Source organism: Haliotis rubra, unplaced genomic scaffold, assembly GCF_003918875.1.
Source record: "Haliotis rubra isolate DU_JTF1 unplaced genomic scaffold, ASM391887v1 Scf945, whole genome shotgun sequence".
Classification (NCBI taxonomy): domain Eukaryota; kingdom Metazoa; phylum Mollusca; class Gastropoda; order Lepetellida; family Haliotidae; genus Haliotis; species Haliotis rubra.
This window is the reverse complement of record NW_025767685.1, coordinates 15,645-41,044: the sequence shown is the minus strand read 5'-3', so window position 1 is coordinate 41,044 and position 25,400 is coordinate 15,645. Positions and strand designations below refer to the sequence as shown.

The window sequence follows — 25,400 nt, the reverse complement described above, 5'->3', positions numbered from 1 at the left end:
GGCGACACAGGTCTAGTGTGGTGTATGATGGTGGGTAACACAGGTCTAGTGTGGTGTATCATGGTGGGTGATACAGATCTAGTGTGGTGTATGTTGGTAGGTGACACAAATCTAGTGTGGTGTATGATGGTGGGTGACACAGATATAGTGTGGTGTAAGATGATAGGTGACACAGGTCTAGTGTGGTGTAAGATGATAGGTGACACAGATCTAGTGTGGTGTATGATGGTAGGTGACACAGGTCTAGTGTGGTGTATGATGGGGGGTGACACAGATCTAGTGTGGTGTATGTTGGTAGGTGACACAAATCTAGTGTGGTGTATGATGGTGGGTGACACAGATCTAGTGTGGTGTAAGATGATAGGTGACACAGGTCTAGTGTGGTGTAAGATGATAGGTGACACAGATCTAGTTTGGTGTATGATGGTAGGTGACACAGGTCTAGTGTGGTGTATGATGGTGGGTGACACAGGTCTAGTGTGGCGTATGATGGTACGTGACACAGGTCTAGTGTGGTGTGTGATGGTAGGTGACACAGGTCTAGTGTGGTGTATGATGGTGGGTGACACAGGTCTAGTGTGGTGTATGATGGTGGGTGACACAGGTCTAGTGTGGTGTATGATGGTAGGTGACACAGGTCTAGTGTGGTGTATGATGGTAGGTGACACAGATCTAGTGTGGTGTATGATGGTAGGTGAGACAGGTCTAGTGTGGTGTATGATGGTGGGTGACACAGGTCTAGTGTGGTGTATGATGGTAGGTGACACAGGTCTAGTGTGGTGTATGATGGTGGGTGACACAGGCTCTAGTGTGGTGTATGATGGTGGGTGACACAGGTCTAGTGTGGTGTATGATGGTGGGTGACACAGATCTAGTGTGGTGTGTGATGGTGGGTGACACAGATCTAGTGTGGTGTGTGATGGTTGGTGACACAGATCTAGTGTGGTGTATGTTTGTAGGTGACACAGATCTAGTGCGGTGCATGATGGTAGGTGACACAGGTCTAGGGTGGTGTATGATGGTAGGTGACACAGATCTAGTGTGGTGTATGATGGTAGGTGACACAGATCTAGTGTGGTGTATGATGGTAGCTGACACAGGTCTAGTGTGGTGTATGATGGTAGGTGACACAGGTCTAGTGTTGTGGAAGATGATAGGTGACACAGGTCTAGTGTGGTGTAAGATGGTAGGTGACACAGGTCTAGTGTGGTGTATGATGGTAGGTGACACAGATCTATTGGTGTATGATGGTGGGTGACACAGATCTAGTGTGGTGTATGATGGTAGGTGACACAGGTCTAGTGTGGTGTATGATGGTAGGTGACACAGGTCTAGTGTGGTGGAAGATGGTAGGTGACACAGGTCTAGTGGGGTGTAAGATGGTAGGTGACACAGGTCTAGTGTGGTGTATGATGGTAGGTGACACAGATCTAGTGTGGTGTATGATGGTAGGTGACACAGGTCTAGTGTGGTGTATGATGGTAGGTGACACAGGTCTAGTGTGGTGTATGATGGTAGGTGACACAGGTCTAGTGTGGTGTAAGATGATAGGTGACACAGGTCTAGTGTGGTGTATGATGGTGTATATGGTGACACAGGTCTAGTGTGGTGTATGATGGTAGGTGACACAGGTCTAGTGTGGTGTATGATGGTGGGTGACACAGGTCTAGTGTGGTGTATGATGGTGGGTGATACAGGTCTAGTGTTTTGTATGATGGTAGGTGACACAGGTCTCGTGTGGTGTATGATGGTGGGTGACACAGGTCTAGTGTGGTGTATGATGGTGGGTGACACAGGTCTAGTGTGGTGTATGATGGTAGGTGACACAGATCTAGTGTGGTGTATGATGGTAGGTGACACAGATCTAGTGTGGTGTATGATGGTAGGTGACACAGGTCTAGTGTGGTGTATGATGGTAGGTGACACAGGTCTAGTGTGGTGTATGATGGTAGGTGACACAGGTCTAGTGTGGTGTATGATGATAGGTGACACAGGTCTAGTGTGGTGTAAGATGGTAGGTGACACAGGTCTAGTGTGGTGTATGATGGTAGGTGACACAGATCTAGTGTGGTGTGTGATGGTGGGTGACACAGATCTAGTGTGGTGTATGATGGTAGGTGACACAGGTCTAGTGTGGTGTATGATGGTAGGTGACACAGGTCTAGTGTGGTGGAAGATGATAGGTGACACAGGTCTAGTGTGATGTATGATGGTAGGTGACACAGGTCTAGTGTGATGTATGATGGTAGGTGACGCAGGTCTAGTGTGGTGTATGATGGTAAGTGACACAGATCTAGTGTGGTGTATGATGGTAGGTGACACATGTCTAGTGTTTTGTATGATGGTGGGTGACACAAGTCTAGTGTGGTGTATGATGGTAGGTGACACAGATCTAGTGTGGTGTATGATGATAGGTGACACAGATCTAGTGTGGTGTATGATGATAAGTGACACAGGTCTAGTGTGGTGTATGATGATAGGTGACACAGATCTAGTGTGGTGTATGATGGTAGGTGACACAGGTCTAGTGTGGTGTATGATGGTGGGTGACACAGGTCTAGTGTGGTGTATGATGGTACGTGACACAGGTCTAGTGTGGTGTGTGATGGTAGGCGACACAGGTCTAGTGTGGTGTATGATGGTGGGTAACACAGGTCTAGTGTGGTGTATCATGGTGGGTGACACAGATCTAGTGTGGTGTATGTTGGTAGGTGACACAAATCTAGTGTGGTGTATGATGGTGGGTGACACAGATCTAGTGTGGTGTAAGATGATAGGTGACACAGGTCTAGTGTGGTGTAAGATGATAGGTGACACAGATCTAGTGTGGTGTATGATGGTAGGTGACACAGGTCTAGTGTGGTGTATGATGGGGGTGACACAGATCTAGTGTGGTGTATGTTGGTAGGTGACACAAATCTAGTGTGGTGTATGATGGTGGGTGACACAGATCTAGTGTGGTGTAAGATGATAGGTGACACAGGTCTAGTGTGGTGTAAGATGATAGGTGACACAGATCTAGTGTGGTGTATGATGGTAGGTGACACAGGTCTAGTGTGGTGTATGATGGTGGGTGACACAGGTCTAGTGTGGTGTATGATGGTGGGTGACACAGGTCTAGTGTGGTGTGTGATGGTAGGTGACACAGGTCTAGTGTGGTGTATGATGGTGGGTAACACAGGTCTAGTGTGGTGTATGATGGTGGGTGACACAGGTCTAGTGTGGTGTATGATGGTAGGTGACACAGGTCTAGTGTGGTGTATGATGGTAGGTGACACAGATCTAGTGTGGTGTATGATGGTAGGTGACACAGGTCTAGTGTGGTGTATGATGGTGGGTGACACAGGTCTAGTGTGGTGTATGATGGTAGGTGACACAGGTCTAGTGTGGTGTATGATGGTGGGTGACACAGGTCTAGTGTGGTGTATGATGGTGGGTGACACAGGTCTAGTGTGGTGTATGATGGTGGGTGACACAGATCTAGTGTGGTGTGTGATGGTGGGTGACACAGATCTAGTGTGGTGTGTGATGGTTGGTGACACAGATCTAGTGTGGTGTATGTTTGTAGGTGACACAGATCTAGTGCAGTGCATGATGGTAGGTGACACAGGTCTAGGGTGGTGTATGATGGTAGGTGACACAGATCTAGTGTGGTGTATGATGGTAGGTGACACAGATCTAGTGTGGTGTATGATGGTAGGTGACACAGGTCTAGTGTGGTGTATGATGGTAGGTGACACAGGTCTAGTGTTGTGGAAGATGATAGGTGACACAGGTCTAGTGTGGTGTAAGATGGTAGGTGACACAGGTCTAGTGTGGTGTATGATGGTAGGTGACACAGATCTATTGGTGTATGATGGTGGGTGACACAGATCTAGTGTGGTGTATGATGGTAGGTGACACAGGTCTAGTGTGGTGTATGATGGTAGATGACACAGGTCTAGTGTGGTGGAAGATGGTAGGTGACACAGGTCTAGTGGGGTGTAAGATGGTAGGTGACACAGGTCTAGTGTGGTGTATGATGGTAGGTGACACAGATCTAGTGTGGTGTATGATGATAGGTGACACAGGTCTATTGTGGTGTAAGATGGTAGGTGACACAGCTCTAGTGTGGTGTATGATGGTAGGTGACACAGGTCTAGTGTGGTGTAAGATGATAGGTGACACAGGTCTAGTGTGGTGTAAGATGATAGGTGACACAGATCTAGTGTGGTGTATGATGGTAGGTGACACAGGTCTAGTGTGGTGTATGATGGTGGGTGACACAGGTCTAGTGTGGTGTATGATGGTGGGTGATACAGGTCTAGTGTTTTGTATGATGGTAGGTGACACAGGTCTCGTGTGGTGTATGATGGTGGGTGACACAGGTCTAGTGTGGTGTATGATGGTGGGTGACACAGGTCTAGTGTGGTGTATGATGGTAGGTGACACAGATCTAGTATGGTGTATGATGGTAGGTGACACAGATCTAGTGTGGTGTATGATGGTAGCTGACACAGGTCTAGTGTGGTGTATGATGGTAGCTGACACAGGTCTAGTGTGGTGTATGATGGTAGGTGACACAGGTCTAGTGTGGTGGAAGATGATAGGTGACACAGGTCTAGTGTGGTGTAAGATGGTAGGTGACACAGGTCTAGTGTGGTGTATGATGGTAGGTGACACAGATCTAGCGGTGTGTGATGGTGGGTGACACAGATCTAGTGTGGTGTATGATGGTAGGTGACACAGGTCTAGTGTGGTGTATGATGGTAGGTGACACAGGTCTAGTGTGGTGGAAGATGATAGGTGACACAGGTCTAGTGTGATGTATGATGGTAGGTGACACAGGTCTAGTGTGATGTATGATGGTAGGTGACGCAGGTCTAGTGTGGTGTATGATGGTAAGTGACACAGATCTAGTGTGGTGTATGATGGTAGGTGACACATGTCTAGTGTTTTGTATGATGGTGGGTGACACAAGTCTAGTGTGGTGTATGATGGTAGGTGACACAGATCTAGTGTGGTGTATGATGATAGGTGACACAGATCTAGTGTGGTGTATGATGATAAGTGACACAGGTCTAGTGTGGTGTATGATGATAGGTGACACAGATCTAGTGTGGTGTATGATGGTAGGTGACACAGGTCTAGTGTGGTGTATGATGGTGGGTGACACAGGTCTAGTGTGGTGTATGATGGTACGTGACACAGGTCTAGTGTGGTGTGTGATGGTAGGCGACACAGGTTTAGTGTGGTGTATGATGGTGGGTAACACAGGTCTAGTGTGGTGTATCATGGTGGGTGACACAGATCTAGTGTGGTGTATGTTGGTAGGTGACACAAATCTAGTGTGGTGTATGATGGTGGGTGACACAGATATAGTGTGGTGTAAGATGATAGGTGACACAGGTCTAGTGTGGTGTAAGATGATAGGTGACACAGATCTAGTGTGGTGTATGATGGTAGGTGACACAGGTCTAGTGTGGTGTATGATGGGGGATGACACAGATCTAGTGTGGTGTATGTTGGTAGGTGACACAAATCTAGTGTGGTGTATGATGGTGGGTGACACAGATCTAGTGTGGTGTATGATGGTGGGTGACACAGGTCTAGTGTGGCGTATGATGGTACGTGACACAGGTCTAGTGTGGTGTGTGATGGTAGGTGACACAGGTCTAGTGTGGTGTATGATGGTGGGTAACACAGGTCTAGTGTGGTGTATGATGGTGGGTGACACAGGTCTAGTGTGGTGTATGATGGTAGGTGACACAGGTCTAGTGTGGTGTATGATGGTAGGTGACACAGATCTAGTGTGGTGTATGATGGTAGGTGAGACAGGTCTAGTGTGGTGTATGATGGTGGGTGACACAGGTCTAGTGTGGTGTATGATGGTAGGTGACACAGGTCTAGTGTGGTGTATGATGGTGGGTGACACAGGTCTAGTGTGGTGTATGATGGTGGGTGACACAGGTCTAGTGTGGTGTATGATGGTGGGTGACACAGATCTAGTGTGGTGTGTGATAGGTGACACAGGAGTAGTGTGACACAGATAATTAGTGAGGTGACACACAGATCTAGTGTGTGTATGTTTGTCTAGGTGACACAGATCTAGTGCAGTGCATGAGTAGGTGACACAGGTCTAGGAGTGGTGTATGATGGTAGGTGACACAGATCTAGTGTGGTGTATGATGGTAGGTGACACAGATCTAGTGTGGTGTATGATGGTAGCTGACACAGGTCTAGTGTGGTGTATGATGGTAGAGTGACACAGGTCTAGTGTGGTGTGGAAGATGATAGGTGACACAGGTCTAGTGTGGTGTAAGATGGTAAGGTGACACAGGTCTAGTGTGGTGTATGATGGTAGGTGACACAGATCTAGTGTGGTGTATGATGGTAGGTGACACAGGTCTAGTGTGGTGTATGATGGTAGGTGACACAGGTCTAGTGTGGTGTATGATGGTAGGTGACACAGGTCTAGTGTGGTGGAAAGATGGTAGGTGACACAGGTCTAGTGGGGTGTAAGATGGTAGGTGACACAGGTCTAGTGTGGTGGTGTATGATGGTAGGTGACACAGATCTAGTGTGGTGTATGATGATAGGTGACACAGGTCTAGTGTGGTGTATGATGGTGGGTGACACACTCTAGTGTGGTGTATGATGGTAGGTGACACAGGTCTAGTGTGGTGTAAGATGGTAGGTGACACAGGTCTAGTGTGGTGTATGATGGTAGGTGACACAGATCTAGTGTGGTGTATGATGATGGTAGGTGACACAGGTCTAGTGTGGTGTATGATGGTGGGTGACACAGATCTAGTGTGGTGTATGATGGTAGGTGACACAGATCTAGTGTGGTGAATGATGGTGGGTGACACAGATCTAGTGTGGTGTAAGATGATAGGTGACACAGGTCTAGTGTGGTGTAAGATGATAGGTGACACAGATCTAGTGTGGTGTATGATGGTAGGTGACACAGGTCTAGTGTGGTGTATGATGGTGGGTGACACAGGTCTAGTGTGGTGTATGATGGTACGTGACACAGGTCTAGTGTGGTGTGTGATGGTAGGTGACACAGGTCTAGTGTGGTGTATGATGGTGGGTGACACAGGTCTAGTGTGGTGTATGATGGTGGGTGACACAGGTCTAGTGTGGTGTATGATGGTAGGTGACACAGGTCTAGTGTGGTGTATGATGGTAGGTGACACAGATCTAGTGTGGTGTATGATGGTAGGTGACACAGGTCTAGTGTGGTGTATGATGGTGGGTGACACAGGTCTAGTGTGGTGTATGATGGTAGGTGACACAGGTCTAGTGTGGTGTATGATGGTGGGTGACACAGGTCTAGTGTGGTGTATGATGGTGGGTGACACAGGTCTAGTGTGGTGTATGATGGTGGGTGACACAGATCTAGTGTGGTGTATGATGGTGGGTGACACAGATCTAGTGTGGTGTATGATGGTAGGTGACACAGGTCTAGTGTGGTGTATGATGGTAGGTGACACAGATCTAGTGTGGTGTATGATGGTAGGTGACACAGGTCTAGGTGGTGTATGATGGTAGGTGACACAGATCTAGTGTGGTGTATGATGGTAGGTGACACAGATCTAGTGTGGTGTATGATGGTAGGTGACACAGGTCTAGTGTGGTGTATGATGGTAGGTGACACAGGTCTAGTGTGTAAGATGATATGACACAGGTCTAGTGTGGTGTAAGATGGTAGGTGACACAGGTCTAGTGTGGTGTATGATGGTAGGTGACACAGATCTAGTGTGGTGTATGATGGTAGGTGACACAGATCTAGTGTGGTGTATGATGGTAGGTGACACAGGTCTAGTGTGGTGTATGATGGTAGGTGACACAGGTCTAGTGTGGTGGAAGATGGTAGGTGACACAGGTCTAGTGTGGTGTAAGATGGTAGGTGACACAGGTCTAGTGTGGTGTATGATGGTAGGTGACACAGATCTAGTGTGGTGTATGATGGTAGGTGACACAGGTCTAGTGTGGTGTATGATGGTAGGTGACACAGGTCTAGTGTGGTGTATGATGGTAGGTGACACAGGTCTAGTGTGGTGTATGATGGTAGGTGACACAGGTCTAGTGTGGTGTATGATGGTAGGTGACACAGGTCTAGTGTGGTGTGTGATGGTAGGTGACACAGGTCTAGTGTGGTGTATGATGGTGGGTGACACAGGTCTAGTGTGGTGTATGATGGTGGGTGACACAGGTCTAGTGTGGTGTATGATGGTAGGTGACACAGGTCTAGTGTGGTGTATGATGGTGGGTGACACAGGTCTAGTGTGGTGTATGATGGTGGGTGACACAGGTCTAGTGTGGTGTATGATGGTGGGTGACACAGGTCTAGTGTGGTGTATGATGATGTAGGTGACACAGATCTAGTGTGGTGTATGATGGTAGGTGACACAGGTCTAGTGTGGTGTATGATGGTGGGTGACACAGGTCTAGTGTGGTGTATGATGGTGGGTGACACAGGTCTAGTGTGGTGTATGATGGTAGGTGACACAAGGTCTAGTGTGGTGTATGATGGTAGGTGACACAGGTCTAGTGTGGTGTATGATGGTGGGTGACACAGGTCTAGTGTGGTGTATGATGGTAGGTGACACAGGTCTAGTGTGGTGTATGATGGTGGGTGACACAGGTCTAGTGGTGTATGTGGGTGTATGAGTGTGTGTATGATGTGACACAGGTCTAGTGTGGTGTATGATGATGGTGGGTGACACAGGTCTAGTGTGGTGTATGATGGTAGGTGACACAGGTCTAGTGTGGTGTATGATGGTGGAGTGACACAGGTCTAGTGTGGTGTATGATGGTAGGTGACACAGGTCTAGTGTGGTGTATGATGGTAGGTGACACAGGTCTAGTGTGGTGTATGATGGTGGGTGACACAGGTCTAGTGTGGTGTATGATGGTAGGTGACACAGGTCTAGTGTGGTGTATGATGGTAGGTGACACAGGTCTAGTGTGGTGTATGATGGTGGGTGACACAGGTCTAGTGTGGTGTATGATGGTGGGTGACACAGATCTAGTGTGGTGTATGATGGTGGGTGACACAGATCTAGTGTGGTGTATGATGGTAGGTGACACAGGTCTAGTGTGGTGTATGATGGTAGGTGACACAGGTCTAGTGTGGTGTATGATGATAGGTGACACAGGTCTAGTGTGGTGTATGATGGTAGGTGACACAGGTCTAGTGTGGTGTATGATGGTGGGTGACACAGATCTAGTGTGGTGTATGATGGTAGGTGACACAGATCTAGTGTGGTGTATGATGGTAGGTGACACAGGTCTAGTGTGGTGTATGATGGTAGGTGACACAGGTCTAGTGTGGTGTATGATGGTAGGTGACATGATGGTGGAGTGACACAGGTCTAGTGTGGTGTATGATGGTAGGTGACACAGGTCTAGTGTGGTGTATGATGGTGGGTGACACAGGTCTAGTGTGGTGTATGATGGTGGGTGACACAGGTCTAGTGTGGTGTATGATGGTGGGTGACACAGGTCTAGTGTGGTGTATGATGGTAGGTGACACAGGTCTAGTGTGGTGTATGATGGTAGGTGACACAGGTCTAGTGTGGTGTATGATGGTGGGTGACACAGATCTAGTGTGGTGTATGATGGTGGGTGACACAGGTCTAGTGTGGTGTATGATGGTGGGTGACACAGATCTAGTGTGGTGTATGATGATAGGTGACACAGGTCTAGTGTGGTGTATGATGGTAGGTGACACAGATCTAGTGTGGTGTATGATGGTAGGTGACACAGGTCTTGTGTGGTGTATGATGGTAGGTGACACAGGTCTAGTGTGGTGTATGATGAAGTGGTGACACAGGTCTAGTGTGGTGTGTGATGGTAGGTGACACAGGTCTAGTGTGGTGTATGATGGTGGGTAACACAGGTCTAGTGTGGTGTATGATGGTGGGTGACACAGATCTAGTGTGGTGTATGATGGTGGGTGACACAGGTCTAGTGTGGTGTATGATGGTAGGTGACACAGGTCTAGTGTGGTGTATGATGGTGGGTGACACAGATCTAGTGTGGTGTATGATGGTGGGTGACACAGGTCTAGTGTGGTGTATGATGGTGGGTGAGACAAATCTAGTGTGGTGTATGATGGTGGGTGACACAGGTCTAGTGTGGTGTATGATGGTAGGTGACACAGGTCTAGTGTGGTGTATGATGGTAGGTGACACAGGTCTAGTGTGGTGTATGATGGTGGGTGACACAGATCTAGTGTGGTGTATGATGGTAGGTGAGACAGGTCTAGTGTAGTGTATGATGATGGGTGACACAGATCTAGTGTGGTGTATGATGATAGGTGACACAGGTCTAGTGTGGTGTAAGATGATAGGTGACACAGATCTAGTGTGGTGTATGATGGTAGGTGACACAGGTCTAGTGTGGTGTATGATGGTAGGTGACACAGGTCTAGTGTGGTGTATGATGGTAGGTGACACAGGTCTAGTGTGGTGTGTGATGGTAGGTGACACAGGTCTAGTGTGGTGTATGATGGTGGGTAACACAGGTCTAGTGTGGTGTATGATGGTGGGTGACACAGATCTAGTGTGGTGTATGATGGTGGGTGACACAGGTCTAGTGTGGTGTATGATGGTAGGTGACACAGGTCTAGTGTGGTGTATGATGGTAGGTGACACAGGTCTAGTGTGGTGTATGATGGTGGGTGACACAGGTCTAGTGTGATGTATGATGGTAGGTGACACAGATCTAGTGTGGTGTATGATGGTGGGTGACACAGGTCTAGTGTGGTGTATGATGATAGGTGACACAGGTCTAGTGTGGTGTAAGATGATAGGTGACACAGATCTAGTGTGGTGTATGATGGTGGGTGACACAGATCTAGTGTGATGTATGATGGTAGGTGACACAGGTCTAGTGTGGTGTATGATGGTGGGTGACACAGATCTAGTGTGGTGTATGATGGTAGGTGACACAGGTCTAGTGTGATGTATGATGGTAGGTGACGCAGATCTAGTGTGGTGTATGATGGTAGGTGACACAGGTCTAGTGTGGTGTATGATGGTAGGTGACACAGATCTAGTGTGGTGTATGATGGTGGGTGACACAGGTCTAGTGTGGTGTATGATGGTAGGTGACACAGGTCTAGTGTGGTGTATGATGGTAGGTGACACAGGTCTAGTGTGGTGTATGATGGTGGGTGACACAGGTCTAGTGTGGTGTATGATGGTGGGTGACACAGATCTAGTGTGGTGTATGATGGTGGGTGACACAGGTCTAGTGTGGTGTATGATGGTAGGTGACACAGGTCTAGTGTGGTGTATGATGGTGGGTGACACAGATCTAGTGTGGTGGTGTATGTGGAGTGACACAGGTCTAGTGTGGTGTATGATGGTGGGTGAGACAAATCTAGTGTGGTGTATGATGGTGGGTGACACAGGTCTAGTGTGGTGTATGATGGTAGGTGACACAGGTCTAGTGTGGTGTATGATGGTAGGTGACACAGGTCTAGTGTGGTGTATGATGGTAGGTGACACAGGTCTAGTGTGGTGTATGATGGTAGGTGACACAGGTCTAGTGTGGTGTATGATGATGGGTGACACAGATCTAGTGTGGTGTATGATGGTAGGTGACACAGGTCTAGTGTGGTGTATGATGATAGGTGACACAGATCTAGTGTGGTGTATGATGGTAGGTGACACAGGTCTAGTGTGGTGTATGATGGTAGGTGACACAGGTCTAGTGTGGTGTATGATGGTAGGTGACACAGGTCTAGTGTGGTGTGTGATGGTAGGTGACACTGGGTCTAGTGTGTGGTGTATGATGGTGGGTAACACAGGTCTAGTGTGGTGTATGATGGTAGGTGACACAGATCTAGTGTGGTGTATGATGGTGGGTGACACAGGTCTAGTGTGGTGTATGATGGTAGGTGACACAGGTCTAGTGTGGTGTATGATGGTGGGTGACACAGATCTAGTGTGGTGTATGATAGTGGGTGACACAGGTCTATTGTGAGGTGTATGTATGATGGTAGGTGACACTTAGATCTAGTGTGGTGTATGATGGTGGGTGACACAGGTCTAGTGTGGTGTATGATGATAGGTGACACAGGTCTAGTGTGGTGTAAGATGATAGGTGACACAGATCTAGTATGGTGTATGATGGTGGGTGACACAGATCTAGGGTGATGTATGATGGTAGGTGACACAGGTCTAGTGTGGTGTATGATGGTGGGTGACACAGATCTAGTGTGGTGTATGATGGTAGGTGAGCACAGGTCTAGTGTGTGATGTATGATGGTAGGTGAGCACAGAATCTAGTGAGTGGTGTATGATGGTAGGTGACACAGGTCTAGTGTGGTGTATGATGGTAGGTGACACAGATCTAGTGTGGTGTATGATGGTGGGTGACACAGGTCTAGTGTGGTGTGGTGTGATGGTAGGTGACACAGGTCTAGTGTGGTGTATGATGGCGGGTGACACAGGTCTAGTGTGGTGTATGATGGTAGGTGACACAGGTCTAGTGTGGTGTATGATGGTAGGTGACACAGGTCCTAGTGTGGTGTATGATGGTGGGTGACACAAGGTCCTAGTGTGTGGTGTATGATGGTAAGTGACACAGATCTAGTGTGGTGTGTGATGGTGGGTGACACAGGAATCTAGTGTGGTGTATGATGGTAGGTGACACAGGTCTAGTGTGGTGTATGATGGTAGGTGACACAGGTCTAGTGTGATGAAGAAGATGATAGGTGACACAGGTCTAGTGTGGTGCAAGGTGTCTATTGGTGTATTTAGGTGACACAGGTCTAGTGTGGTGTATGATGGTGGGTGACACAGAATCTAGTGTGGTGTGTATGATGATAAGGTGACACAGATCTAGTGTGGTGTATGATGGTAGGTGACACAGGTCTAGTGTGGTGTATGATGGTAGTTGACACAGATCTAGTGTGGTGTATGATGATACGTGACACAGGTCTGCAGTGTGGTGTGTGATGGTAGGTGACACAGGTCTAGTGTGGTGTATGATGGTGGGAACACAGGTCTAGTGTGGTGTATACATGATGGTGGGTGAAACAAATCTAGTGTGGTGTATGATGGTGTGGGTGACACAGGTCTAGTGTGGTGTATGATGGTAGGTGACACAGGTCTAGTGTGAGTGTATGATGGTAGGTGACACAGGTCTAGTGTGTGATGTGTATGATGGTAGGTGACACAGATCTAGTGTGGTGTATGATGGTAGGTGAGACAGGTCTAGTGTGGTGTATGATGATGGGTGACACAGATCTAGTGTGGTGTATGATGATAGGGTGACACAGGTCTAGTGTGGTGTAAGATGATAGGTGACACAGATCTAGTGTGTGGTGTATGATGGTAGGTGACACAGGTCTTGTGTGGTGTATGATGGTAGGTGACACAGGTCTAGTGTGGTGTGTGATGGTAGGTAGGGTGACACAGGTCTAGTGTGGTGTATGATGGTGGGTAACACAGGTCCTAGGTAGGGGCTGGGTGGTGTGGTGTATGATGGTGGGTGACACAGATCTAGTGTGGTGTATGATGGTGGGTGACACAGGTCTAGTGTGGTGTATGATGGTAAGGTGACACAGGTCTAGTGTGGTGTATGATGGTGGGTGACACAGATCTAGTGTGGTGTATGATGGTGGAGTGACACAAGTCTAGGTCTATTGTGATGTATGATGATAGGTGGTGGCAGAATCTAGTGTGTGTGGTGTATGATGGTGGGTGACACAGGTCTAGTGTGGTGTATGATGATAGGTGACACAGGTCTAGTGTGGTGTAAGATGATAGGTGACACAGATCTAGTATGGTGTATGATGGTGGGTGACACAGATCTAGGGTGATGTATGATGGTAGGTGACACAGGTCTAGTGTGGTGTATGATGGTGGGTGACACAGATCTAGTGTGGTGTATGATGGTGGGTGACACAGGTCTAGTGTGATGTATGATGGTAGGTGACGCACGCAGATCTAGTGTGGTGTATGATGGTAGGTGACACAGGTCTAGTGTGGTGTATGATGGTGGGTGACACAGGTCTAGTGTGGTGTATGATGGTAGGTGACACAGGTCTAGTGTGGTGTATGATGGTAGGTGACACAGGTCTAGTGTGGTGTATGATGGTAGGTGAGACAGGTCTAGTGTGGTGTATGATGGCGGGTGACACAGGTCTAGTGTGGTGTATGATGGTAGGTGACACAGGTCTAGTGTGGTGTATGATGGTGGGTGACACAGGTCTAGTGTGGTGTATGATGGTGGGTGACACAGGTCTAGTGTGGTGTATGATGGTGGGTGACACAGATCTAGTGTGGTGTGTGATGGTGGGTGACACAGATCTAGTGTGGTGTATGATGGTAGGTGACACAGGTCTAGTGTGATGTATGATGGTAGGTGACACAGGTCTAGTGTGGTGGAAGATGATAGGTGACACAGGTCTAGTGTGGTGGAAGATGGTAGGTGACACAGGTCTAGTGTGGTGTATGATGGTGGGTGACACAGATCTAGTGTGGTGTATGATGATAGGTGACACAGATCTAGTGTGGTGTATGATGGTAGGTGACACAGGTCTAGTGTGGTGTATGATGGTAGGTGACACAGATCTAGTTTGGTGTATGATGGTGTGTTATACAGGTTACATGCAGTGTATGACGGTGTGTTATACATTTTACATGCAGTGTATGACGGTGTGTTATACAGGTTACTTGCAGTGTATGACGGTGTGTTACACAGGTTACATGCAGTGTATGATGGTGTGTTATACAGGTTACATGCAGTGTATGATGGTGTGTTATACAGGTTACATGCAGTGTATGACGGTGTGTTATACAGGTTACATGCAGTGTATGATAGTGTGTTATACAGGTTACATGCAGTGTATGATGGTGTGTTATACAGGTTACATGCAGTGTATGATGGTGTTTTATACAGGTTACATGCAGTGTATGATAGTGTGTTATACAGGTTACATGCAGTGTATGATGGTGTGTTATACAGGTTACATGCAGCGTATGACGGTGTGTTATACAGGTTACATGCAGTGTATGATGGTGTGTTATACAGGTTACATGCAGTGTATGACGGTGTGTTATACAGGTTACATGCAGTGTATGATGGTGTGTTATACAGGTTACATGCAGTGTATGATGGTGTGTTATACAGGTTACATGCAGTGTATGACGGTGTGTTATACAGGTTACATGCAGTGTATGATGGTGTGTTATACAGGTTACATGCAGTGTATGACGGTGTGTTATACAGGTTACATGCAGTGTATGATAGTGTGTTATACAGGTTACATGCAGTGTATGATGGTGTGTTATACAGGTTACATGCAGTGTATGATGGTGTTTTATACAGGTTACATGCAGTGTATGATAGTGTGTTATACAGGTTACATGCAGTGTATGATGGTGTGTTATACAGGTTACATGCAGCGAGCATGACGTGTGTTATACAGGTTACATGCAGTGTATGATGGTGTGTTATACAGGTTACATGCAGTGTATGACGGTGTGTTATACAGGTTACATGCAGTGTATGATGGTGTGTTATACAGGTTACATGCAGTGTATGATGGTGTGTTATACAGGTTACATGCAGTGTATGATGGTGTGTTATACAGGTTACATGCAGTGTATGATGGTGTGTTATACAGGTTACATGCAGTGTATGATGGTGTGTTATACAGGTTACATGCAGTGTATGACGTGTGTTATACAGGTTACATGCAGTGTATGATAGTGTGTTATACAGGTTACATGCAGTGTATGATGGTGTTATACAGGTTACATGCAGCGTATGACGGTGTGGTTATACAGGTTACATGCAGTGTATGATGGTGTGTTATACAGGTTACATGCAGTGTATGATGGTGTGTTATACAGGTTACATGCAGTGTATGATGGTGTGTTATACAGGTTACATGCAGTGTATGATGGTGTGTTATACAGGTTACATGCAGTGTATGACGGTGTGTTATACAGGTTACATGCAGTGTATGATGGTGTGTTATACAGGTTACATGCAGTGTATGATGGTGTGTTATACAGGTTACATGCAGTGTATGAAGTTTTGTCTGTCACGATGGCCTGCCATGAGACAGTGTCCTGAACTCAACATCTCTGTGTTTTGTTGCAGGAGCCACTGAGTCCTATCCAAGTCTCAATAAGTGGTGTGGCTATGACACTCCAACTGTTTCCTCCAGTGGTCCCGTTCTCTTCTTAAAGTTCCGTACAGATGGTTCAGGAAACAAAAAAGGCTTCCGGCTGGAGTATGTGGGAGTCAACACTGGCTACTGTAAGTTACAGATCCCCACCTATTGTTGCCATGGCTACTACAAGTCCCAAATTCCTACCTATTGTTGCCATAGCTACTGTAAGTCTCAGATCCCTACTTATTGTTGCCATTGCTTCTGTAAGTGCAAGATCCCTACCTATTGTTGCCATGGCTGCTGTAAGTCCAAGATCCCTACCTATTGTTGCCATGGCTACTATAAGTTCCAGATCCATACCTATTGTTGCCATGGCTACTGTAAGTCTCAGATCCCTACCTATTGTTGGTTTGTTGTTTAATGCCACACTAATGCCGTAAATAATGCAATCTGGATCATACAATCCAGTGATCAACAGCATGAGGATCAATTTACACAATTGGGATACGATGACATGTGTCAGCAAACATGACTACCTGATCTCGATAGTCACCTCTTACGACAAGCATGGGTTACTGAAGTCCATTCTAACTGGGATCTTCCCGTGTTATGGCTACTATAATTGTGCAATTTCTTACCAATGGTTGCTATGACTACTGTAAATCACTGATTTCATCCTACCTATTTGTGCCATGGTTGCTATATAGCTCCTCTACTCTCATACGTATTTGATTCCAGCATGTATATCAAACTCTCCACTGAAAGTGATATTTCCCTCCAGTGTGTTACCATGGTTATTTGTTTGACCAGATGATGCTCCCTCTTCCACGACGTCCCTCAAGGCGGGTACTATTGCCGGTGTTGTCTGTGGCTGTGTTGTCGTCACCTCCATCCTCATCATTGCCATGATTGTCATCATTCGCCGCCGACAGAAGAATCAACAGAATGCTGACCTGAGTGGAAGAAGGTCAGGGTCACGCTGGCGGAGTCGGTCATACCGAGAGCAGCCATGGGAGGTGAACCAGGTGTTTTATTCTGGGGAGTCTGCGGGCTACATAACAGCCCCACCCCCCTACAGCCTGGTTGCAGGGTCACATATTCCCCATGATCCCCCAACCCCTTACCCCGCAGCTGAGTTTACTCTCCCATTGAAGGACGAGGACGAAGAGCAAACACCACCTTATGATGCACCTAGAGATGACACTGGTAACTCAACTGGTAGAGAGGACATCTCTCCTGGTACACACGGCTCTGACAGACAGTGTGGGAGTCCAAGAGTCCAGAGAGATGCGGAGGATAGTTCGGACAAGCTGGATGGTTGTGTCCAGCCACGTTTCAGACAGACTGGTGGGTCTGGGCTGGGGCGGGCTACAAGTGTCGATAACCTGGTGCCTCGTCACAAACCTCTCAGTGTTGCTTCTTCAGTTGTTCTGCCTGAGATAACATCACAGAATCGAGCAGTGAGTGTGGGTGACCTGTTGTTAGGAGGAGCTACAGGTCAAGGCTTCCACTGCCAGACTTCCCAGTCAGAGACAGTACTTAACAGAGGGCTGGATTCACCTGGTGCCAATGAAGGACAAAGTCGACATCCACGGTCAAGGCATCGACTAGAAAGACAGTCCCCAAGACACAAGCAGTGCGGCTCAACCACAAACACTGCCCCTGCCCGTGGGCTTCATGGGGCATCAGCGCCTAATGTTTCAGGGGCATCTGAACAGGCAGGATCTAATCACCGGTATACGCAGAGACGACATCTCACTGACAAGGCGAGGGAAAAGCGTGGGAATCTAAGATCAGAATTTAAGGCAATGAGAGAACGGTCACGTTCCCACGACAACCTGACAAGTGACAGATTGTTGTCCAATGCTACTCGGAATCCAAGGTGGTCTGTGGCATCAGAGGGCTACAGGAATGACGGTTGGTCCGAAAATCCCAGTGGTAGATTTGGGGAGGCCAGGTATGACAATCCGTTGTTCTCTAATGCAGATATCAAGACTAGTCGATCCAGAATGTCACACGGATGCGTCGGGTCACTTACTGGTGATAGAATGGACAATGCTGGTTCCATGTTGGCCAGCAGAGACAGGAGGCTAGCAGGTGATGTCAATGTGGAGACAGATGAGGATCTAGAACCCAGTTTTGTAAACAGAAATCTCAGCCTGGAGCAAGAGGAAGCACACAATACAAACCGGCTCCGTACCACAGAGACATCAGTGTAGGTCAAGCGAAGACATATGGGGCAGCTGTATTAGACCAGGTACATGTGAACACGACTCAGCAGCAGGTTTCTGTGAACACGTCATGTCTGCAGCAAGTCCGTGTGAACATGTCATGTCTGCAGCAAGTCCGTGTGAACATGTCATGTCTGCAGCAAGTCCATGTGAACATGTCATGTCTGCAGCAAGTCGATGTGAACATGTCATGTCTGCAGCAAATCCGTGTGAACATGTCATATCTGTAGCAAGTCCATGTGAACATGTCATATCTGCAGCAAGTCCATGTGAACATGTCATGTCTGCAACAAGTCCATGTGAACATGTCATGTCTGCAGCAAGTCCGTGTGAACATGTCATGTCTGCAGCAAGTATGTGTGAACATGTCATATCTGCAGCAAGTCCGTGTGAACATGTCATATCTGCAGCAAGTCTGTGTGAACATGTCATATCTGCAGCAAGAAAGAGAGATTGCCTCCCCTTCTAGCTTCATTGTCTGTTTTCACCTTCCAAAGTGTTATCTAGAATGATGACTGTGAAGACATTTGTGGTATGATTATTTCACTGAATGCAGCTTTTGTTTTGTTAATGAAATTTTGCATCTGATTTTTGTGTCTTCCAATAAAGTGTCTAAAGGTGGATCACAAAAACCCATGTCACCTAGTTTTATCTGACATGATGGTGACATACAGCAAAGCCTTTGCGTGATGTGTGTTGTATATCACTTTATAGAACACTGTGTAATGTGACAATGTGTGATAAATGTAGGATGTGTGATACAGAAGTTTATATGCAGTGGATGATGTAAGAGATTCAGTTACAGTGTTTGATGTAACAGTTTATGTAACAATGTTTGATATAAGTTTCTGTGAGTGTTTGATGTAACACTGTATAGGAGGGTGTTTGATGTAACACTTTATAGGACAGTGTTACATGTAAGAGTTTGTGTGAGTGTTTGATGTAACACTGTAAAGGACGGTGTTACATGTAACAGTTTCTGTGACAGTGTTTGATGTAACAGTTTATAGGACAGTGTTTGATGTAACAGTTTCTGTGACAGTGTTTGATGTAACACTTTATAGGACAGTGTTTGATGTAACACTGTATAGGACAATGTTTGATGTAACACTTTATAGGACAGTGTTACATGTAACAGTTTCTGTGATAGTGTTTGATGTAACACTGTATAGGACAGTGTTTGATGTAACAGTTTCTGTGACAGTGTTTGATGTAACATTTTATAGGACAGTGTTACAAGAAACAGTTTCTGTGACAGTGTTTGATGTAACAGTTTCTGTGACTGTGTTTGATGTAACACTTTATAGGACAGTGTTTGATGTAACACTTTATAGGACAGTGTTTGATGTAACACTGTATAGGACAGTGTTTGGTGTAACACTTTATAGGACAGTGTTTAATGTAACACTGTATAGGACAGTGTTTGATGTAACAGTTTCTGTGACAGTGTTTGATGTAACAGTTTCTGTGACAGTGTTTGATGTAACAGTTTCTGTGTCTGTGTTTGATGTAACAGTTTCTGTGACTGTGTTTGATGTAACACTTTATAGGACAGTGTTTGATGTATCACTTTCTGTGACAGTGTTTGATGTAACAGTTTCTGTGACAGTGTTTGATGTAACAGTTTCTGTGACAGTGTTTGATGTAACAGTTTCTGTGACAGTGTTTGATGTAACAGTTTCTGTGACTGTGTTTGATGTAAGACTTTATAGGACAGTGTTTGATGTACTGTGTTTGATGTTCTGTGACAGTGATGTAACACTTTATACGTAACACTTTATAGGACAGTGTTTGATGTAACAGTTTCTGACAGTGTTTTGATGTGTTATAGGACAGTGTTTGATGTAACACTTTATAGGACAGTGTTTGATGTAACACTTTATAGGATAGTGTTTGATGTAACAGTTTCTGTGACAGTGTTTGATGTAACACTTTATTGGACAGTGTTTGATGTAACTCTTTATAGGACAGTGTTTGATGTAACACTGTATAGGACAGTGTTTGGTGTAACACTTTATAGGACAGTGTTTGATGTAACACTTTATAGGACAGTGTTACATGTAACAGTTTCTGTGACAGTGTTTGATGTAACACTTTATAGGACAGTGTTTGGTGTAACACTTTATAGGACAGTGTTTGATGTAACAGTTTCTGTGACAGTGTTTGATGTAACAGTTTCTGTGACAGTGTTTGAATGTAACAGTTTCTGTGACTGTGTTTGATGAGACAGTGTTTTATATAACATTCTATATACGTCATTTCACCATGTTCTATACATTGTGTATAGTATATCTACCCATATCTACCAGGATTAATGAATTTAATATACATGTATATAGCAGGATTGTTTATGTTATATATCTACCATGGTGATTATATTGAATTTGCCTATCTACATATTCCATATGAGTGTCTGATGATGATGGAGGGTTTCCAGGTATGGTCAGACATCAGCTGGTCAAGACATGCAAGCCGCACGATGTCAGGGGACAAGTGTATTAAGGAAGAGAGTTTTTATGGATGTCAACCTCTTTATTATGAGGAACACAATGTTTTGGAGAAGGTCCTTACTCCTTCATCAGGTGAATGATCATTATGTGTGGAACATCTAAATGCCATTTAAAGACCTGACGAGTGTATGTCTTTCTTCTTGCTCTATTTGATATGTTTCATATTGTTTGTAACTTTGATGCATATTGCCAGCTGTATGTGCTGGGGGTGGAGAGCCACATTGCGTGTGTCTAGTCCTGTGTATACATATTTAGATTCTCGGCTATTTTCCTGATCTGCCTGCTGTAATGTAGGTGATATATGTATATTTAGATTCTCTGTGATTCTGTGTCACGATGTGCCTGATCTGCCTGCTGTAAGGTAGGTGATATATGTATATTTAGATTCTCTGTGATTCTGTGTCACGATGTGCCTGATCTGCCTGCTGTAAGGTAGGTGATATATGTATATTTAGATTCTCTGTGATTCTGTGTCACGATGTGCCTGATCTGCCTGCTGTAAGGTAGGTGATATATACATCCACTCAGTGTGTACATGGAAGCTTGTCACACAAGCAGCTGGACTTGTGGTATGAGGGATTCAGTCACACACATAATCAGAAATCCATGTTCTGTTCAGAGAGAGTGCTTTGACTTGCCTTCCTGCCCTTAATATTGATGTGTTTCCAATCAGTTTAAATACGGAAATAAATGAGAAAATTATACTGTGTGTGTTTGTTACATGTTCCAAGCTGAAACTTAAACGTTAACTGAGAAATTTGCTGTAATTCACAATTGTATTTTATAATAAACTAAGTTCAGGAATCAAGTACAAATCAGTAGGGCACTAATAACGGGCTGACCTCCATGCTGCCGGGCATGCACTAAACTCATACAACATAACGGACCTTATTACCCCGCATAAACCAAGCTACCCATGACATGCTAGAAGGTTGATAGTCATATGACTTATCCCACGGGATATTCTTGACCATTCACTTGCCTATGTCAAGCCATATGCATCATTGTGGGGCAGGACAGAAGTCCGAGAAACTCACGGGATCTCAAGCTGCCGAACACGGCCACTAATCCAAGGATACTCTGTGACCAGCGTTGCTAATCATCAACTGATTTGTGACCTGAGCTCTAGGCACAAGACGTCCAAGCACAACAGCACAATGGTGTCGCCATGGCAGTACACAATGGAGTGGCATATTTTCTTCCTTTAAATAGAATACAGCATCCATATAGCTGAATTAATGGAATTTGTAGACTGCCATAGCTCACCACATGAGGTCACACAGACAACATGTAGCTAGTGTCACACAGACATGTAGCTAGTGTCACACAGACATGTAGCTAGTGTCACACAGACAACATGTAGCTAGTGTCACACAGACAACATGTAGCTAGTGTCACACAGACAACATGTAGCTAGTGTCACACAGACAACATGTAGCTAGTGTCACACAGACAACATGTAGCTAGTGTGTCACACAGACAACATGTAGCTAGTGTCACACAGACAACATGTAGCTAGTGTCACACAGACAACATGTAGCTAGTGTCACACAGACAACATGTAGCTAGTGTCACACAGACAACATGTAGCTAGTGTCACACAGACAACATGTAGCTAGTGTCACACAGACAACATGTAGCTAGTGTCACACAGACAACATGTAGCTAGTGTCACACAGACAACATGTAGCTAGTGTCACACAGACAACATGTAGCTAGTGTGTCACACAGACAACATGTAGCTAGTGTCACACAGACAACATGTAGCTAGTGTCACACAGACAACATGTAGCTAGTGTCACACAGACAACATGTAGCTAGTGTCACACAGACAACATGTAGCTAGTGTCACACAGACAACATGTAGCTAGTGTCACACAGACAACATGTAGCTAGTGTCACACAGACAACATGTAGCTAGTGTCACACAGACAACTAGTGTCACACAGACAACATGTAGCTAGTGTCACACAGACAACATGTAGCTAGTGTCCCACACAGACAACATGTAGCTAGTGTCACAGACAACATGTAGCTAGTGTCACACAGACAACATGTAGCTATGTGTCACACAGATGTAACATGTACACAGACAACATCACACAGACAACATGTAGCTAGTGTCACACAGACAACATGTAGCTAGTGTCACACAGACAACATGTAGCTAGTGTCACACAGACAACATGTAGCTAGTGTCACACAGACAACATGTAGCTAGTGTCACACAGACAACATGTAGCTAGTGTCACACAGACAACATGTAGCTAGTGTCACACAGACACAGTGACAGACACATGTAGCTAGTGTCACACAGACAACATGTAGCTAGTGTCACACAGACAACATGTAGCTAGTGTCACACAGACAACATGTAGCTAGTGTCACACAGACACAACATGTAGCTAGTGTCACACAGACAACATGTAGCTAGTGTCACACAGACAACATGTAGCTAGTGTCACACAGACAACATGTAGCTAGTGTCACACACACAGACAACATGTCACACAGACAACAGCTAGTGTCACACAGACAACAGCACAGACAACATGTAGCTAGTGTCACACAGACAACATGTAGCTAGTGTCACACAGACAACATGTAGCTAGTGTCACACAGACAACATGTAGCTAGTGTCACACAGACAACATGTAGCTAGTGTCACACAGACAACATGTAGCTAGTGTCACATGTACAGACAACATGTAGCTAGTGTCACACAGACAACATGTAGCTAGTGTCACACAGACAACATGTAGCTAGTGTCACACAGACAACATGTAGCTAGTGTCACACAGACAACATGTAGCTAGTGTCACACAGACAACATGTAGCTAGTGTCACACAGACAACATGTAGCTAGTGTCACACAGACAACATGTAGCTAGTGTCACACAGACAACATGTAGCTAGTGTCACACAGACAACATGTAGCTAGTGTCACACAGACAAGCAGTGTCACACAGACAACAGCTAGTGTCACACAGACAACATGTAGCTAGTGTCACACAGACAACATGTAGCTAGTGTCACACAGACAACATGTAGCTAGTGTCACACAGACAACATGTAGCTAGTGTCACACAGACAACATGTAGCTAGTGTCACACAGACAACATGTAGCTAGTGCCACACACAGACAACATGTAGCTAGTGTCAACACAGTGACAACATGTAGCTAGTGTCACACAGACAACATGTAGCTAGTGTCACACACAGACAACACAGACAACATGTAGCTAGTAGTGTCACACAGACAACATGTAGCTAGTCACACAGACAACATGTAGCTAGTGTGTCACACAGACAACATGTAGCTAGTGTCACACAGACAACATGTAGCTAGTGTCACACAGACAACATGTAGCTAGTGTCACACAGACAACATGTAGCTAGTGTCACACAGACAACATGTAGCTAGTGTCACACAGACAACATGTAGCTAGTGTCACACAGACAACATGTAGCTAGTGTCACACAGACAACATGTAGCATGTAGCTAGTGTCACACAGACAACATGCTAGTGTCACACAGACAACATGTAGCTAGCTAGTGTCACAGACAACATGTAGCTAGTGTCACACAGACAACATGTAGCTAGTGTCACACAGACAACATGTAGCTAGTGTCACACAGACAACATGTAGCTAGTGTCACACAGACAACATAGTAGCTAGTGTCACACAGACAACATGTAGCTAGTGTCACACAGACAACATGTAGCTAGTGTCACACAGACAACATGTAGCTAGTGTCACACAGACAACATGTAGCTAGTGTGTCACACAGACAACATGTAGCTAGTGTCACACAGACAACATGTAGCTAGTGCCACAGACAACATGTAGCTAGTGTCACACAGACAACATGTAGCTAGTGTCACACAGACAACATGTAGCTAGTGTCACACAGACAACATGTAGCTAGTGTCACACAGACAACATGTAGCACACAGACAACATGTAGCTAGTGTCACACAGACAACATGTAGCTAGTGTCACACAGACAACATGTAGCTAGTGTCACACAGACAACATGTAGCTAGTGTCACACAGACAACATGTAGCTAGTGTCACACAGACAACATGTAGCTAGTGTCACACAGACAACACAGCTAGTGTCACACAGACAACATGTAGCTAGTGTCACACAGACACACACAGACACATGTAGCTAGTGTCACACAGACAACATGTAGCTAGTGTCACACAGACAACATGTAGCTAGTGTCACACAGACAACATGTAGCTAGTGTCACACAGACATGTAGCTAGTAGTGTCACACAGACAACATGTAGCTAGTGTCACACAGACAACATGTAGCACACAGACACACAGACACACATGAACACAGACACACAGACAACATGTACTAGTGTCACACAGACAACATGTAGCAGACAGACACACAGACAACATGGAAACACACAGACAGACATGTAGCTAGTGACACACAGACAACATGTAGCTAGTGTCACACAGACAACATGTAACACATGACACACAGACAACACACAGACTAGTGT

The 25,400-nt window shown here is 45.7% G+C and overlaps 1 protein-coding gene and 1 long non-coding RNA gene across 4 annotated transcripts in view; both read left to right on the top strand.

Moving 5' to 3' along the window:
- Positions 1-20,648, top strand: part of LOC124264807 (cubilin-like) — a 142,024-nt gene extending 121,376 nt beyond the window's left edge. For 2 of the 3 annotated variants that reach the window (XM_046699597.1, XM_046699599.1), the window contains 3 exons: positions 16,117-16,275; positions 16,940-19,856; positions 20,192-20,648. In XM_046699597.1, the coding sequence (XP_046555553.1) occupies positions 16,117-16,275; positions 16,940-18,348 (1,568 nt within the window). In that variant the 3' untranslated portion in view covers positions 18,349-19,856; positions 20,192-20,648. The remainder of the gene's footprint in view (positions 1-16,116; positions 16,276-16,939; positions 19,857-20,191) is intronic. The other variant, XM_046699598.1, reaches the window with a different exon arrangement.
- Positions 20,649-21,172: 524 nt separating this feature from the next.
- Positions 21,173-21,574, top strand: LOC124264808. The gene is made up of 2 exons (XR_006895254.1): positions 21,173-21,302; positions 21,374-21,574. It is a non-coding gene; the product is annotated as an uncharacterized LOC124264808 (long non-coding RNA).
- Positions 21,575-25,400: the final 3,826 nt, after the last annotated feature.